Genomic DNA, 19,192 nt, shown 5'->3' with positions numbered 1-19,192 from the left:
GAAAAATATTGGCAATGTTAAAAAGTGATATGCTGGCCATCCGGTAGGACACTAAAGTAAAACATCTCCAAGAGGAATGAACCAGAGTACAAAGGGGGCAGCAACTGGATTGGAATGATTGCTTTGCTTGAGAGGACAACTTGCATGGTTATCAAATGTAAGCATACAGAAAGAGACTATACTAATAAAAAAAAAATGTTTTAAAACTGTAAAGGTTGTGTGAAATGGAATAATCTCCTTATAGGAAGCTGGCTCTTTATATAGTTTACCAAAAAGAGGTATGGTGTGTAAAAAGTCCAGGTATCCCTTATGAATGAACAGGGGCTTGCTCTTGCAATCCCAATTTTACACTCTCTAGGGTAGTGCGGTCAAGCAGCCTTAGGCTTATTAGAGAGGAGTGTTAGAAATTCGTTGCCAACACATAGTCAATAGATGATGCACACACAAACAAGGGTTCCACACCAAATTTGAAAAATTACCTGTATCTTTATATTTTGAACCCAAGAATTTTGTTATCAGGTAAGTACTTTTTTGTGATAGACTTTTTACAGTTTTAGCACAGTTAACCAACAGTGCGTTTTTACGCATATAGCTTTCCTACAGAAGAAAGATTCTCTCTCCCTCTCCCGCCCTCTCCCTCTCCCTCTCCCCTGGGACCCCTTTCATTCGTGAGGTTAGAGGGACAAGTACCAAAGTTCCACCAGAAGATTGGTTGAGTCTGGGTGCAGAGGTGCTGGACGGGTTGGTAGCCTTGCACGCTATACGGTAGAAGGTAGGGGGGCGGGCACCTAGAAATAGGCTGCAAGGGTGTACTTGGCCGAAAAATCCAAGAGCTCACCTCATGGTGCGAGGGACCTGGAAGCAAGGGAGAGCAGTCTGTTTCTTCGGGCCAGAGCTGCTCAGTGCACAATGTTTGTGGTCAGCTGGCTCTCATGCGTCAAGGAACTTGCTGGTATCGGTCAGGGCCAGTAAAGGGGACAAAAACAGGATAGCTGGACCACTCTTGGTGCTAGCCTCTGCAGTGCGGAGTCCCTCGGCGACTGATAATCGGTGATTTCGTTGGAGTCTGGACGGGACTTTCAACAAGCGTTTGTCATAGCAAGGGTCCGGTACCTGGGGAATTGGTGCAGGATGACTCGTGGAGGTGCTGGCGTCTTCAGGCTTGGCAGGAAGTCAGATCTGACCTCCTTGAGTTAGATGACCGTCACCTGGGCTTTAGGAACAGTCACTTTTTTTAAAGCTGCAGAGCGCAGACATGTCCGTGGGGTATACCATAAGAATTTTTTATTTAGATACACCAGGCCTGTACCGTGGAGAGCTTTGTGCCCAGTGCTTTAAAGCCCACACTCTTTTTAGGTCCAGCCTACTGCTTGCTCTGCGAGGCATGCAATAGTTGAGTATGTTGTGGAAGCCTCGCCACTACTGTCCATACTTTTCATTGGCTGGTGCCATTGTCCTTGTTAAACGCTGGCTCCGATTCAATATGAGGCATGTTAGTCCTTCCTTGTTACCGCCCTGTCTCCTTTAATTGCTGCTCATAAGGTCTGGACCTTTTACTTGCAGTGTTACGCGGTCTGCAGCATGTAGTCGGTGAGCACTATTTTCTTTCAGGAATAATGTATGCAGGACTTTGGCGGCCGCTTCTTCCATTTGCCGCACGCCCACACAGCACTCGTGAGACAATGGCAGCCGCTTCTTGTATATGGAGCTCTGCTCCACCCCACCCCCGTCCAGCTCCTCTGTACGCAGCCGTACTGGGTGTCGCACTATAGGCAGGACATTCTGTCTGGTTTCTGCAACCGTTTTTTGTATTTATTTATACTTGCTTACAGAGGTTTGATACATTTATGAACTGGTCAGCTAATACAAGAAAGCAAAAACAGGTTAAAAAGAAATTGTTATGGATGCTTCCCAGGTGCTCGTCTGCTAGGCCCTTCGAGTGGCTAGATGAGAAGTTGTTTGCCTGTAATTTGAGAACGTTTTTGTTGGGTCGAGCAGTAGATGGTTCGCAGAAGGCCGGTTGATGCCTGTGTGAGGAGGAGGAAAGAAGAGGAGGCAGGTCTGGTGAAGGGAGAGGCCCGGGCGCACACTGCTCAGCTGCTGCGCTGCTTCCCCCATCGGTGGCCGGCTGTGGTGCGTGTCGCACACTGCCCAGAGGTGCGTTTGCTGTTCCGGTTGCACATGCTGCGAAGAGGAGAGGTGCGCTTACTCCCGGAGGGATCCCAGTGCAGAGTGCTGGGAGCCGCAGGGGGGCCACCGGGGAGCGGTACAGGGCGGCACGGAGGTGACATGGCCACTTCACCGTGCAGCAGCTGCGAGGTCTCCTCGTCTACCTCCTCCGGCTTCACCATGGACTTTGGGCTGGAAATCAAGACCCACTCCATGGAAAAGACCCTGGCATCGCTTGCATCACAGGTAGAGAGTGGAGAGAGGCCGATAAAACCCAGGGTAGTGGCGTGCAGTGAACAGGACTTGGTTGGAGCAGGGAGCGCCAAATTCCAGGTGGGGGAGAGTCGAGAGGGAGTCCAACCTTCACAACTACCGTTCCCAGCAGACCCACGGCTGCCCCGTCTTTGTTTTTGCTTTCTGTCATCCCTCCAATTACTATTACATCTTAACGGGGACTTGAATGTTGCCCAAGACTGACCCTTATTTCCCAATTTCAACTTTCTGGTCGTGATGCCCTTGGCTACTGCACCCTGCCCACCTAACCCACAGCAGGCGAGGGTGCACAGCGTGTGTGGTGGGTGTTGTTTCTCGAGCACATAAAGTGCTGTGGGGGGAAAGTGGGCTACTCTACATAGAGAGCGGGATGAAAGTACAGAAACCTGCGTAATTAAAATGGAATCACTGGTCATCCTGCAACACCAGTTCCCCTGCATCTTTCCATACCTGTGTACTAGGTGTATTTCTGTTCCACTACTTATGTTCTTCCATCCAGTTCTATTTGAGGACTTCATGAGCTGTTGAGAATCCTAGGTACCACAAACGGAAAAGTTTAGGAAATAAAGAACAGTCTCAAACTTTCCTTTTCTATCAACTAGGACTTCTTATTGTTCGTGTTTGCATTGTTTAAAACACATTCTTTTGCCAAAGCAAATTTGCGATTAAGACGTAACAGCTGGAGATAAATTCATAAGAAACTGTTAACTGCTGACCGATAATTAGTATGTTATTGTTCTATATGTTTAGATGTTGTACTTTGGGTAGAAGATCATGATCGATTTATTATTATTTTTTTTTTTTAGGCAAGGTGACCATCCATGAAACACTCAGTGTATTAAAAGATATTGTGGACAACATCTCAGGGGAGTCAACAAAGTCACGGCAGATCTGCTATCAGTCCCTGCAGGAGTCTGTGCAGGTCTCACTGACCTTGTTTCCAGCCTATATCCACCAATCTGGTAAATTGCACTTTTTTTTGTTTGTTCCATTTCTGTACCCTGCTGCAGAACCACGTGTTAAATCCACATAAGATTGACAACACTTTAGTGTGCTCACCTAGTTTACAATCGTCATTCTTTCCTGGCACTTTCTCCTTTTTTTTTTTTTAGCTTTTTATTTGCATTTCTTATATGATCTATACTTTGTATAAAGCATTACAAAAGCATTTAAATCAGATGTTGTTGGAATGTTAGGGTATCAAAGTCTAACAGTAAGTGAGGTCAACTTGGTAGAAGGTGGGTGGTGGGGGGATGGGATCACAAAGAGGATAGTTGGGGCCCAAGGGTAATGGGCAATAATCGAATGTATGCCTGAAAAAGGTAAAGATGCTTCGTGTATTTTTGTGGGTTAGTGTGATGGGGAGACTCCACGTCTCAAAGAGGATGGTAAGGGAGGGGGCTATGATCTTAGCTATAGAATTGTGAGTGTCCATAAAGGCAAGGTGAAAAAACGTGCCACAATCTTAAGCCTTTGGGGCTAATGGTATATCCCAGGCTCCAGCGACTCCCACGATCCCGCTTCCCAAACGTCTGTGACCATTTCAAGTTTTGCCAAGACGTCAGTCATCCCAATAAGGGCATATGTGGGAGCAGTCCCACCGAACATGTTCAAGTCTATTCAGTAGTGCTGCATCTGTGTCGGTGGCCTGAGGTTCCTGGAATTATCCGGGTGATCTGCTGTGGAGAAGGGTATGCCTTGAGCAGCATATAGAATTCGATACATTGAAAAATGGCATTTCACGATGCTTTCCAGTGATATGTTAGCACTTTATCCCTCTCTTTATTGTTGAGAGGGCAGTCGAACTCCATCTCAGGTGTCTCTTAGGGCCTCTGTGGGATTTATGTCTGAGCTCCTAAGTCCCCCGGTAGCCAGCTGATCGATGAAATAGTGACCGCTACCCAGCGTATCTAGAGATTGCAGCAAATGGTGATTGGCCAGTTCCAGGTTGCTTACAGCTCCGTTATCTCTTAGTACTTCCTTCAGGAAGGCATGGAGGAGAAATTGTCTTAGTGTAATACGTAATGTTATGTCAGGGAGGGGAATGTGCACAGTTGACCATGCTGAAATAAGTCTCAAAAAGTTAGTATCCAGACCTGGTCCCAGATGTGTAGGTCCTGTCCAGTGTTAGGGCTAGACTTGTCCAGAAGTCCCATGGGGGAACCGCTGGAGCATAGGGCGGGATGTGATCATGACCCTTAAGGCTTTGGTAAGGCAGATCTGAAAGAAACACGTTAGTGATAGATTCCTTACCTTAGAATATCCCCAGGCGTCAGACTGGATCCGGAAAATTTTGCGTAGCAGTACCCTTGCGCGTCGGTAGGCGTCGTCTGCGGCTCCGCGTCCGTCGTAGGCGTCGTGGGTGCCGTGATGACGTCGTCGGAGTACTTAGACGCCGCCTCCGCGTGCTGACGTCAGTTCTTCTTTTTTTCCGCGCCAGCCAGCGCAGATCTGGAAAAAGCAGTTCCCTAGTCATTTTTTGACTAACTTTTTGGATCTTTTGATCTATTTCGAAGTCTTCACGACTCCGACGGTGCCGTTAGGGATGCCCGGCTTCAAGCACTGCGACGAGTGCGAACGCCTCATGTCGATTACGGATCCGCACCGCCTGTGCCTGGCGTGTTTGGGGGTCCACCATGACGACGAGGCCTGCTCCGACTGTCGGGCCCTCTCGAGGAAGGCCAGGCGGGAGCGGTCCCGCAGGCGACTCGAGATCCGCCAGTCGCCCCGCGCCGTGTGAGGTCCCGGTCCCACGGGAGGTCGAGGGACAGGTCGCGGGGGCGGAGCCGTCACAGCTCCGGGAGTCGGCGCCACTCCTCCGGTTCCAAGTCGTCAGGTAAGAAGCATAAGAAGTCGAAGAGACATCATCGCTCTTCCGACTCCCCCGACGCTCGCGCGATGCGGCCGGGGGTTCGGGTGACACCGTACACGCGGCTCCTCAGGAGTCGCGGGCGCCGCGTTCGGCTCCATACCCCCAGGTCCCTGGGCTGAACGCGACGCCGGAGGAGATAGAGCGCTTCCTCGTGGCCATGAGGTCCCTTTCTTCTCCGATGGGTTCCGCGGCGCCTTCGGGCCCAGCGAACCCGTCTGGGGGCCCTAGTGGGTCGGGGGCTGCGACCCCGACGCCGTCGGGTGCTTCGGCCTCGTCGGCGCCGGCGCCGCAGGGCTCCACGATCCCGACGCCGCCGCTGCCCTCGGGCTCGGCACCGCAGGGTTCAGCGGTCCCGGCGTCGTCGGTGCCTTCGGGCCCGACGCCGCAGGGTGCCGTTCGGCCCTCGTCGGGCGCTGGAACGTCCCCGGTGGACCTTACGACCCCCCCGGGGTCGGTCCGTGTGGTGTCCCCTCCGGCGTCGGCCTCGGCCGACGCCGTCCCCAATGCCTCCTCTGTATGGGTTCCGGCGTCGGGACGGGGCCTGTCGGCGCCGATCTCGACACAGGTCGGGGAATTCCATCCCTATGGACCATCCTCATTCACTTACGACCCTGAGTCTCAGGAGATGGGGGAAGAGGAGGATTGGGAGGGGTCTGAGGACCCTCTGACAAGGGAATGTCAGACTAACATGGACTGGACAGGAGACCTTGGGGAGGCCAGTGGCCTGGACACCTCTCCAGACACTGGATTCGTCTCTCCTCCTTCCGTGGCTTCGGAGGAGGGCGCGACATATAGTGTGGTGTTGATGAGGGCTGCTAAGGCGTTGGGCCTTGAGCTCCCCGTCGCGGCCGTGAGGACTAACCTCCTCACTGAGGTCCTTAAGCCGCAGTCATGCTCCATGGAGCCTATGCTGCCGTTTAATGAGGCCTTGTCGGACGTTCTTTTGGGCACTTGGTCCAGGCCCGCTACAGGTTCGCCTGTAGATAGGAACGTGGCCAGACGCCACCGCCCGGCTCCGGGCGACCCATGTTTCCTGTCCACCCACCCCACCCCCGAGAGTCTGGTTATCCAGGCCTCTAACTCCCAGACCGCCTTCCCGTCGGCTCCCCCTGACCGGGAATCCAAGAGGTACGAGGCCTTTGGCAAAAAGGTATTCTCGTCCCTTAGCTTAGGACTGCGGTCTTCCAACACTGCATGCCTCTTGGGCCGTTACACCCATTCTATATGGGAAACGGTGGCAGAATTGCTGCCAGAGTGTCAGTTGAAGGTACGGGCCAAACTCGGCCAAGCCCTAGTGGAGGGCCGGGACGCAGCGAAGTATTCGATCAGGTGCGGACTGGATACAACTGACTCGCTGGGCAGAGAGATGGCTACGACGGTGGCGATTCGACGCCACGCCTGGCTCAGATCCGCCAACTTCTCGGCTGATGTCCAGGATACCCTCATGGACATGCCGTTCGATGGCCGTCGCCTCTTTGGCGACAAGGCAGACCATGCGCTCGAGCGCTTTAAGGACTCCAGGGCTACGGCCAAGTCCTTGGGCCTCTCGGCCCGCGCCAGCAAGTGGGTGCCTTTCGCTCCTTTCGTGGCCAAGGGAGGGGCGTCCCCACGCGTGCCGCCAGCCACTCGCCGCAAATTGTCGTCCAGCGCGGCGGCGGCCGTGGAAACCGCTGTGGAGGCGGTCGGGGAGGCAAGCGGAGCCAGTCCACACCTGCCCCCGCAGCATCCGCCTCTAAACCCTCCTAGTCCGTGCTTTTCGGCCCATGTGACGCCAGTGGGGGGCAGGGTTCGCCATCACCACTCTCACTGGCGCACAGTCACTTTAGACAGGTAGGTGCTGCAAATCGTCCGAAGGGGCTACTCCCTCCCCTTCGAGACGACCCCTCAAGCCATGCCACCGCAACACCACTGCGTATCGGGGGATCATTTGCGGCTCCTGCTGGAGGAAGTTTCGGCCCTCTTGGCCAAGGGGGCCATCGAGCGCGTTCCTGGGCCAGAAGTAGGTCGTGGTTGCTACTCCCACTACTTCCTGGTACCCAAGAAGGGCAAAGGGGGCCTACGCCCTATCTTGGATCTGAGGAACGTCAACGGCTTCCTCCGGAAGGAGAAGTTCAAAATGCTGACACTGGCTCAGGTCTTGGCTGCCCTAGACCCAGGAGACTGGATGGTAGCGTTGGACTTGCAGGATGCGTATTTCCACATCCCCGTCCTGCCGGCCCACCGGCGTTACCTGTGGTAGACGGTAGGCCTCGAGCACTTTCAGTTTACCGTGCTCCCCTTCGGCCTTACCAGCGCCCCAGGGGTGTTCACGAAGGTGATGGCGGTGGTCGCAGCTCACCTGCGCAGGTTAGGGGTTTCAGTCTTCCCCTACCTAGACGACTGGTTGTTGAAGGTTGGCTCGCCCCAGGCAGTCGTCAACCACCTCCAGACTATGGCGGATCTCCTGCACAGGCTGGGATTTTCCATCAATGTGCCGAAGTCACACCTGTGCCCCTCTCAGAAGCTCCTTTTCATCAGAGCGGTTCTCGACTCGGCGCAGTTTCGGGTTTACCCGCCCGAACAGCGAGTCCGGGATATTCAGGCCCTGATTCCGATCTTCGGGCCGTTATCCCGGGTTTCGGTCTGGCTGACGCTGGGGCTTCTGGGGCTGATGGCCTCCTGCATCCTTCTGGTGCATCACGCACGGTGGCGGATGCAGGCTCTGCAGTGGGACCTGAAGTTTCAGTGGGCCCAGCACCGGGGCAACCTTTCCGACCATGTCCTGATCTCGGAGGGCACTGCGAGACAGCTGCAGTGGTGGCTCACGGACCGCGATTGGATCAACGGCAGATCCCTCTCCCTTCCCCAACCGGAGCACGTAGTTGTGACGGACGCGTCCCTCCAGGGCTGGGGAGGCCACTTGGGAGAGGCGGAGATCAGAGGACTCTGGTCTCCGGCGGAGTCCCGGCTCCATATCAACCTTCTGGAGCTGCGGGCGATTCGTCTTGCACTGAAGGCATTCCTCCCGTCTGTCCGAGGGAGTGCAGTGCAGGTGTTCACGGACAACACCACCGCCATGTGGTACTGCAACAAACAGGGCGGTGTGGGGTCGTGGACCCTATGCCAGGAGGCTCTGCGCCTCTGGCAATGGCTGGAACATCAGGGCGTGACTCTGGTGGTTCAACACCTGGCAGGTTCCCTGAACGCCAGGGCGGACGAACTCAGCCGTCGGTGCTCGATGGATCACGAATGGCGTCTGAACTCGGATGTGGCGCAAGGCCTCTTTCTGCGTTGGGGAGACCCTTGGTTCGATATATTCGCCACCGAAGAGAACGTGCAATGTCATCAGTTCTGCGCGTTGGAATTTCCAAGGCGGCACTGGCTCGGAGGCGCTTTTCGTCGCGAGTGGAGCTGCGGTCTGTTGTACGCCTTTCCGCCTATACCTCTTCTGCCCAGAGTGCTGAAGAAGATCAAGCGCGACCGAGCACAAGTCATCCTTGTGGCTCCGGACTGGGCACGAAGGTACTGGTATCCCGAGCTACTCAGTATGTCAGTCGATCCCCCGGTTCGTCTGCCTCTTCAGGAGGACCTTCTGTCGCAGCAGCAGGGGACGGTCCTCCACCCGAACCTGTCCAGTCTCCACCTCCATGCATGGAGATTGAGCGGCGACAGTTGAGGCCATTTGACTTGCCTCCTGAAGTTTGCAACATCTTTCTGGCAGCCAGGCGCCCCTCCACGAAAACGGTATACGCCTGCAGGTGGAACAGATTTGTGGCATGGTGCACAGCAAAGGCTGTGGATCCTCTCAATGCCCCTCTCTCTGAGATTCTTCTCTTCCTTCTTTCTCTTGCCCAGCAGGGCTCTGCTCTGGGCACTATCAAGGGCTATCTTTCGGCTCTTTCAGCCTTTCTGAGGCTGCCTGACCAACCTTCTTTGTTCAAGTCCCCTATAGTAAACAGATTTCTGAAAGGCATCACTTATACCTTTCCTCCTGTTCCTTTCGTGATGCCTCAGTGGGACTTGAACCTGGTTCTAACATTTCTGATGTGCGCTCCCTTTGAGCCACTTCATAACTGTCCACTTCAAAGAAAGAAGGCGAAGACTGCCTTCCTGGTAGCCATCACCTCTGCCAGGAGAGTGAGTGAGCTCCAGGCCCTCTCTTGTAAGCCTCCTTTCCTTTCAGTCCATCCGGACAAGGTTGTTTTGAGGACTAGGCCCTCCTTCTTGCCTAAGGTGGTCACGGCCTTCCACGTGGGGCAGTCCATCACATTGCCCACCTTCTTTCCGCCTCCGCACCCCTCGAGAGAGGAGGAGAGGCTCCACCGTCTGGACCCAAAACGTGCGCTCTCGTTCTATCTGGATCGCACACGCCAGTTCCGGGTGGATGATCAACTCTTTGTTGGGTACGCGGGCGCTAAGAAAGGGAAAGCGGTGCACAAGAGGACCATTTCTCGATGGATTATCATGTGCATCCAGGCGTGTTACTCCTTGGCTAAGAAGGAACCACCTGTTTGGCTGCGGGCTCATTCCACTCGAGCCACGGCCACTACAACTGCATTGGGCCGAGGTGTGCCCTTGCAGGACATTTGCCAGGCTGCTACGTGGGCTTCGTTGCACACGTTTGCGAGGCACTACTGCCTGGACAGTCAAGTCCGGAGGGATGGCTACTTCGGCCGTTCCGTTCTCCAGGACTTTCTGGTGTGAATATTGGTTCGCAGACCCACCACCACGGGGATGGTATTGCTGGGGTATCTATTCTAAGGTAAGGAATCTATCACTAACGTGTCTCTTTCAGATGCACAAGTTACTAGTTGTGTAACGATATATCTGTAAGAGACATTAGTTAGTGATAGATTCCTTACCGACCCACCCATCCTCCCCGTTCTGCGAACCGATATCTAGGGTTAAGGTCATCCCCTTTCAGGGCCCTAGTTTCTTGGCACTAGTGTCGGTTTTTGTCATGGCTCTGCGCTTCTGGCGCGGAAAAGCTGTGGCTAAGAACTGACGTCAGCACGCGGAGGCGGCGTCTAAGTACTCCGACGACGTCATCACGGCGCCCACGACGCCTACGACTGACGCGGAGCCGCAGACGGCGCCTACCGACGCGCAAGGGTACTGCTACGCAAAACTTTCCGGATCCAGTCTGACGCCTGGGGATATTCTAAGGTAAGGAATCTATCACTAACTAATGTCTCATACAGATATATCGTTACACAAGTAGTAACTTGTGCGTCAGGCTGTCTGGAAGAGAAGAGGATGGCTGCGAGCTTGCCAAGTCCCCTGAGACACTAATGACAACATAGTGGATTGAATAAGCGGGGGCCCAATGTACCAGGAAACTGTCCTCCAACCACAAGGAGAGCCATTGGATTTGAGCCACCTAATAATAATCGAAGTTTGGGGCCCAATGCCTCCTTGCGCCAATGGGGACTGCAGTTTAGAGAGGTCCCCCCCTCCTACAACAGTTGTGCCCTATTGGGTCTCCTAGGAGTTTGCTGAGGTCCCAAAAGAAAAGCGGAGTAGGACGATTGAGAGGATAGCAAAATAATACAGAAAAGCATTACCATCTGGATACCGTGAAGCGGCCCATCACAGACAGTGGGAGTGCACCGCCAGAAGGACACCTGGGACAAGAGCGATGACACTGCCACTGTCAACGAGACCTTCCGCTCTCAAGTTCTCATCTAATAAGTTCTGCACTGTGTGGTAGATGTGTATCCCTAAATAATGAAATGAGGTACGTTACCAGCGAATAGTTCCCTCGCCAAAGTCTAGGGTGACCGACTCCATGGTGGGCTCTAGGAGGAAAAGGCACGATTTATTCCAGCTCACCCGGAGACCATGCCGTACTCCGCATATAGGTACTCAATAAGGGAGAGGTGGGACGATAGGTCTCTGAAGTAATAGAGGGTATCATCCACATATAAAGAGTGCGTGGGATCCATGCAGTAATGGAATTCTGCACTCTTTGCTTCCTTGTCTCGCCGGGACCACCAGGTGCTCCATTGCAAGTGCAAAGAAAAGTGGCTAGAGTGGGCAGCGTTGCCTGGTGTCCTTGCCCACAGGAAAGGATTCAGAAAGAAGGAACCCCAAATTAACACAGACTGTGTGGTGGTTATATAAGATGCTGATCAGGTGCTCTATGCACTCACCAAAGCCAAGGTGTGACAGCACCCAATAGAGTAGTCTAAGTGGAGGGTATAAACGCTTGCTGTAGATCCAGCATTTCTAAAGTGTTTTAAGGTTGGGCACTTGATCAGTATAAAGGGCTAAATGAAGATTAAAATTGACTTTTTAGGGTTAAGGATTTTTAACCCTGGACCCAATACCTGCAGTGCATTATTAGGTTGCTGTATTTTACTTGTGTATCTATATAGCTGCATAACAAAGAGTAGAGTAAGTGATGAAATGGTAGCATTAGCTTCAGTTGCTAAGGGACACAGAAGGTGATGAAAATCTTGCAGGAACTAGTAGTTCGAGGCATGTGTGGATGTAAATACACATGTTGTGAATGCTCCTGCCATCTAGTTTTGTGCTTAGATCTTTGCAAGTTGTTTTTCTTCTAATAAGTCTTCTCGAGTAACGATGTAGTGTGGCTCCACCTCTGACTGGTAATGTGCTTGTGCATCGGTTACATTGGTTTTTTTTTATTAAATGATTTTATAATATAACAAACAGAATCTGCCAAGTACATTCCTTACAGAGGATATAGTAGTTGTACACAGTCCATCAATAACTATCATATGCAGTTATAGTACGATTGCACTATCAACAATAGTATTACATTTTAACATCTGAGTCTTGATCCAATACAGGAGGTGTACATATATTTTCTCTATAGGCATTCCATTTGCCCCACATTCTTCCCCATTTCTTTGGGCACCCTCTATGAATGTATGTAGCTTTCTCAGCCGCCATGACCATATACCTGCTCCACTTGGTCAAGCTTTGGGCTTGTACCGCCCCACATTTCTGTGCTAGATTCCACTTAGCAATCATCATTCCTGTCATTGCCCACTGACGGTCAGCATGGTTAAGATCTGTCGGCTCCCAGATGTTCAATAAGCAACACCTAGGATCAAGCGGGACTTGTTTCTCGCTGACCTCTGTAATAGTATCCATTACTGCCTTCCAGTATGTTGTAATCAGCGGGCATTCCCAAAGAGTATGATAAAATGTACCCAGTTTGCTACACTGGCGCAGACAGTGCAGGTCAGTAGTCCTTTCTATCTTGTGCATTGTCGTTCGTGTATAATAGGTACTATGTAGTATTTTTAGCTGTACCAACCCCAGTCTAGAGGATACTGCTACCTCCCTTGGCGATGCAATCGCGTCCTGCCAGTCAGTGTCGTCCATGTCTCCTATCTGTCTGCCAGACCGCCCGGAGTCGTACAAGGCGGTCCGGTTGATTATTAATAATTTTCCTATAGGGAGACGTTGCTTTCTTATCTAAGTATGGTATCAAAAGGGGTTGACCCAAAAATAAGTCACTGGGACCTGGGTAGTATCAGCACTCAGAGGAAAGGGGTCCCAGTTGAAGAGGAGTGATTAAAGATACAAACAATTAAATAAAATGAACAAAAAATGTGTCTATAATGTTTTATTCACATTATAGGATGAACCAACAAATATAGTTTCAAACATATTGTGGTTATATTGGTGCCCCTGGGGGTAAGGAGGATGTGAAATCGTGAGGGTAGTGTAGGTAGGGAATAGTGACAATAAAAACAAGTATATATCAAAAGTTTCACAAGTTCAATAATCAATGTATAGCAAAACGGTCATAGTTCAAGCCATTAATTCATGATACACATGCCCCATATTCCATAGTATACAGAGGTAGTGGGTAAGGAGAGGCTGTGTCTTAAACCGGGGATTATGTCGACGTTTCGACCCCAAGTAAGGCAGGAATTAATGGAATCCTTGCGTCAGGGTGTTCATCAGGACGGAAGGGGGGATGGGGCTAGCAACCTGAATTAATCAGTGCTTCTGGTCAATGGTCAGGACGGGTCCGCAGAGAGAGCGATACTTCTTTTAAGATTAATTCCGGCGTCCCGGTATGATAGGGAAGATAGATCCGGAGACGTTGGGCACTGGGGATCACTCCACGTATCGAATAACGTGGAGAAATTCAGAGCGTCCCCGTTCAGTTGCATATATACGCGTTAATCAGGAATCGTAACCGATGAAAGATTAATCCGGCGTCTTAGCGGGAGCCTCGAGATGAAGTAGTCAGTTAATAGTCGGTCCTCTAAAGGGGATGCTTCAGGGAGTGTCGTCGCTGCCTGAAGGGCTGTGTTTATCGCATGATTAATCTGCATGTATCGAAAATGTTCACCAGGAGAAATTTTGTAGTGTTCCTGAAAATCGGTGTAGTTGACGACTTTTCCATCTTTCCAGAGGTCCCCCAGCTGGAAGAGCCCTATCAAGTCCCATTTTTGGAACCCTTTGCTCTTTCCAAGGGGCCCAGTCTACCTGTGTCCCACAGTGTAGTGTGTTGGGTTAGTTTGTCTGCCCATCCCAGGTACCGTGTGACCTATGCCAAACATGAATCGTGTGCCCTGTTGGTCCTATGAGGTCAGATGCTTTCCCTTTGCCATAGAGTGCCCTATTGACTCACCCCCCCCCCCCCCACACACACACACCCCACCGTCCCCAAAGCCACCCTATCTAGGCGGTATGCAGGGTCAGTGTCAGGTGTGTGCAGCCACTGGTGGATAACTGTCATTTGTGAGGCCCAGAAGTCTGCCAGGACGTCTGGTAAAGCTATGCTCCCATCGTACCAGCTTCTAACCAATTTACACACAGCCACTCTTGCCGGTTTGCTTTCCCAGTGAAGAGCATTAACCTCCGCGTTTATAGTACGAATCGGTGACCCGGCTTGGCGTGTGGTGCAGGACATTTGAAAATCTGGGTAAGGCCATCATTTTAAAAAGGGCCGCCCTGCCCAGTAGGGTGAGCGGCATCGTTCTCCAGTCCTTGATATCACGTTTTAGACTTTGCAACGGTGCATGGAGATTAAGTGCCTGGAATTCGTCTGGGTCAGACGTTACATAGATCCCGAGGTATTTAAAATTATATGTTACGATCTGGACCGTACAACCCCTAGGCAGTGTTAGAGGCAATCCGTACAAAATATATAGCACAGACTTGTTCCAATTGATTGTGTACCCCGACACCGACCCAAACACCTCACAGATGTTGAGCAATGCGTGAAACAACCTTGTGGGCAAGGCGACATATATAAGGACGTCATCAGCATAAAGGGAGATTTGATCTTCCCTCCCTCCATTTTAGACCCCGGATTAATGGGTCCCATCTAATCCAGGCCGCGAATGGCTTCAATGCCAGTGTGAACAGAAGGGGTGACAGCGAGCAGCCGTGCCTCGTCCCAGAGCAATCTCCTACGATAGATGTCTATCTGCAACTACATGCGTGATAGGGTTGGTATATAGTAGGCGTATCCAGGAACAGAATTTCGGTCCAAACCCTAATGGTTGGAGGACCGCAAAACCGAAATGCCCATTCCACCGAGTCAAAGGCCATTTTTGCGGCCAGTGATAGGACCGCTGCGTCCTCCCGTATTGTATGCTTTCGTCCAACGACATTGTGTAGACGTTTGAGATTCAAAGCAGTATTCCTGCCATGCATAAATCCTGTTTAGTCCAGGTGGACCAATTTAGAGAGATAAGGTGTCAGTCTGAGCACTAACGTTTTGGCCAGGATCTTGGCCTCCGAGTTAATCAATGAGATCGGCCTGTAAGATTCGCACTCCACAGCGGGTTTGCCAGGTTTATGGGTGGCCACTATGGTAGCCAACCGTTGATCTCTTGGGAGCTCGCCTTGGGCCCTGCTTGCATCATACATTTTTAACATGTAGTGGGCCACTTTATCTGCCTTGTGTTTATAGAATTCTATTGGAATGCCATTGGGGCTGCTGGCTTTACCCGATTGTATCTTGTAGATGGCCACCTTGAGCTCATCTACTGTAATATCCGTCTCTAGTCCCTCTGCTTCCTCTGGTGTAAGCATGGGCATATGTATGTCTCTAAGAAATGAAAGCGCTTCCTGGACTGTGGTTGTGTTTGTGGATGTGTACACTTGTTCATAGTGTACTGCCAGCATAGTAACTATCTCCTGTGGGTCAGATGTTAACTCGCTATTTTCTGACCTGAGCTGTGCTATCCACATATTTGCTCGCTCCCTCCAATCCAACCAGGCGAGAAGTTTGCCGGCTTTGTCCCCGGACTCGTAGACCATATGCTGAACTGACGTTATGCGGGTTTCGGCTTCTGCCTAAAGATGTTCCTTATATTCCTGTTGTTTCACGCGCAGCGCATGGGCGTTGGTATCTGAGGGGTCCCTAGCATGTTGAGACTTCAAATGATGCTCCTTCCGCTCCAACTTCGGCTCCATTGTTAATTGTTTTTTTCCCCACTGTCTGATTTGAACATGTTACTGAGCTCCAGATCAACGCCATTGCAGTGTTCTATCCAGTTCTCCTCAGTTCCTCTTTTTCCCATTGGTATTGTTTGCTATCATGGATGCCTTTTCTCTCATTGTCTCAACATGTGAGGCTTTGTTCAGGGCTGGGATATGGCTGACTTCGACCCTCCAAAGACTTCTCGCCCTTCAGGACCTCACCAGTCTGTTTGCATCGTGATTGCCAATTCTTGCCTGTTATGGAACGGATGTATTTTCGCTAAAGGCTGTTTCATTGTGAAAACTGATGTTTGCCCCAGTATTGGAACTTTCATAGATTCCCATGCTTTGCATCATTCCCCGTCGTCGGAATGGGAGCCTCGGTAGTATCACAACCATAGAAACAAAAGAGAAAAATAGGCCTAGGCCTAGGCCTCATCTAATTTTGTATCCTATTACCCTCTTTGTGTAAAAGAGACCAAACTTTTGTCAGGGCCAATCAGAGCAGCCTCACCCCATAGAACTTTCCTGAGAGAGCTCAGAGCCTCAGATTTTTCTACCGCACGTTGTGCTAGGGAGTCTCCACTGTGCTCTGCTCAGTTTTCTCATTCTTACTAGTTATTTCTTCAACTTTTCTACTACAATCAAGACATGTCTGACAAGGAGAAGAAGGCCTTATTCAGGTCCTGTGCGTCTTGTGGGAAAAAAGCGTCTTTTTGTAGAAGATAAGTATAAAAGCTGTATCTATTGCTTATACCCAGACCACAAGGCCACTGACTGCAAGATTTGTAGAACCTTCTCTACAAAAACACTTCGGGACAGAGAGGGCCGGCTATTGACCTGGCTTCAGAAAATGAAGACTCAGAAGGAGGTGCTCTCATCAGATGAAGAGGATTCAACATCTCTGGCTTCCTCTCACAGATCCAAGAAGAGGGGTAGGTCTCCTTCAGCCGAGCCCCCTATCAAGGACCCTCATAAGATCTCTGACAGGTCTGAGAGGGCTAGTCCCATTAAATCTCCTCACAGAAGTGAAAAGGAGAGGCAGGGACAGGCTGCTGGATTGGTGACAGCCACTAAGGACAAAAAGAGGTTTCTATCACTTCTCCTCCGTCTAAAAAGGAAAAGACTGGTGAAAAATACTCTACAGTCAATCCAGGGACCGTGCCTGAGAGAAAACGTCGTCCGTCGAGGACAAAAACATCAGGTACGTCGACGACGATTGCTTCTATGAAAATTTCCGCTGTTTCCTTGGCTCCGTCAACGGGATCGTCGTCGGTGGCGGTTTCGACGTCGACGATTTCGTCGTCGTTTAAGGTACCAGGTTCGTCGACGATGACTTCTTCCTCGTCGATGATGATCTCCGGAAAGGTGCTGTTGACGGCCTCGTCGTCGACGAAGACTACGTCAACGACAACAATGACTTCGACACTGATGGTGATGACGACGAGTTAGTCGACGAAGCCGTCGACGATAATACCGTCGACTACGTTCAAGACTCCGTCGACGAGGTCCGCTGTGCCGTCGACTATTCCATCGACGATACCGTAAACTGCAATTTCCTATACAAAAGCTGAAAATTACACCTGAACCTAGTAAGTTGCTGGAGAGACACATCAATAACATCTTAGTAGATTATTTGGAATCCAATGATCCAATGATCTGCTATGTGACCCAGACGGGATTCCGCCCTCAACATGGTACCGAAACCGCTTTACTAGCAGTAACGGAAGAAACAAGATCTGTGCTGGACCGGGGAGGGAAGGCGGCCATTATATTATTGGACCTCAGTGCCGCGTTCGACACGGTCAACCATGCCACATTATTACATCGTCTGAGTGGCATGGGCGTGTCGGGCGCCGCCCTGGAATGGCTGACCTCCTTCCTGGATGAGCGCTTCTTCCAGGTGTTTGAGGGCGAGGCAGTATCCTCGAAACATCCACTGAGCTGTGGGGTTCCTCAGGGCTCTGCCCTGAGCCCCACGCTCTTTAATGTCTACATGAGTCCTCTAGCAGGGATAGTCCATCCCTTCGGTGTGCGTATTGTCACCTACGCGGATGATACCCAACTGGTGGTCTCCTTGGATCACACAGAGGGTTCATCCAACACCCTGGGGCCCTGTCTAGAGGCTGTAGCCAAGTGGATGCATTCTTCATGTCTCAGACTCAACGGGGAGAAGACAGAGATCATGCTACTGGGCAATCTCGCACCGACCACTCTGGTTTCCATCTGGCCCGCCTGTCTTGGCTCTCCTCCCTCTCCGAAACCCCACATCAAGAGCCTTGGAGTCTAGCTTGACAAAGCATTAGATTTTTCTGTGCAGGCCACCAAAACTGCTTCCACTTGTATTGGACTGTTGAGAATGCTCCGGAAGATCCTCCCATTGCTTCCTTTCCAGGCGAGGAGAATCATGGTTCAGGCCTTGATACTCTCCCGCCTGGATTATGGAAATGCGTTATACCTAGGAGCCCCGGTAGCAGTGATCAACAGACTCCAAGTCATACAAAATTGTGCTGCCCGACTTTTGTTTAACATCCCCCGCTGGCAATCAGCAAGGAAGGCCCTAAAAGAACTCCATTGGCTCCCAATAGCTGCTAGAACGCACTTCAAAGCTATGTGCATTGTGCACAAAGCATTTCACCGAACAGGCCCAGCTATCCTGCGCTCTTTGGTTGTACCCTACACTCCATCGAGAACCCTTCGCTCCAGCGTCCTGCATCTCGCCACCACAACTAAAGTCAATAAGGCTCGTTGGGGAGGCCGGGCTTTTTCACACATGGCGGCGAAGATGTGGAACTCGCTCCCGCCGAATATGCGAGAGATTAGCGACCGGATGGTCTTCAGGAAAACATTAAAAACCCACCTGTTTGCTAAAGTGTGCTAAATCTGCCATTGCTCGCCACATTATTCAGTTGAAGCGCTGCGAGGCCTTTGGGTATGGACGCGCTATATAAATATAATTTTTCATTTCATTTCATTTCAAATGACGTCTCCAAGACGGTTTTCATCGCTTCCACCGACAATGCTTTTGATGACTAGTCTGATGAGGAGGAGGATGATGGAGGCCATTATGGGGATGCCTACAGTCCCTCAGATTTACATGTGAAATTGCAAGAGACTGACACCGAGGAATATTATGAGCATGCATATGATCAACAGGTGCATCACTATGTTCCTTAGGAGCGACGTCCACCAGGTTTAGGACAGGACATGGTGGCCATGCCGGCCTCTCTAGTCTCTGATCTACAGATGATGCTGCAGGACAATAGAACCAGGTTTACTTCGGAACCTTTAATGCAGCCTGCGCAACCTCCACCTCAGGTGTTGCCGCAAGCGCAGCCAGTTGTCGTACTGCCTCCTTCGCAAGTGGTACCTCTCAAGCCACCAGTGGTCATACCAACGGTCCTTTCCTGGACATCGGATCCTGAGCACGCCAATACCGTTCAGCAGGATACCTCTTCTGATGATGAAGTACAGGTG

At 51.2% G+C, this 19,192-nt stretch overlaps 1 protein-coding gene across 2 annotated transcripts in view; it reads left to right on the top strand.

Moving 5' to 3' along the window:
* Positions 1-19,192, top strand: part of XPO6 (exportin 6) — an 824,334-nt gene that overhangs the window by 545,703 nt on the left and 259,439 nt on the right. For both annotated transcript variants that reach the window (XM_086941189.1, XM_086941190.1), the window contains exon 18: positions 3,249-3,404. In XM_086941189.1, coding sequence (XP_086797315.1) covers positions 3,249-3,404 — 156 coding nt within the window. The remainder of the gene's footprint in view (positions 1-3,248; positions 3,405-19,192) is intronic.

Source organism: Lissotriton vulgaris, chromosome 10 (genome assembly GCF_964263255.1).
Source record: "Lissotriton vulgaris chromosome 10, aLisVul1.2, whole genome shotgun sequence".
Taxonomy (NCBI): domain Eukaryota; kingdom Metazoa; phylum Chordata; class Amphibia; order Caudata; family Salamandridae; genus Lissotriton; species Lissotriton vulgaris.
The sequence above is the reverse complement of the archived record's forward strand: the minus strand, read 5'-3'. Positions and strand labels throughout refer to the sequence as shown.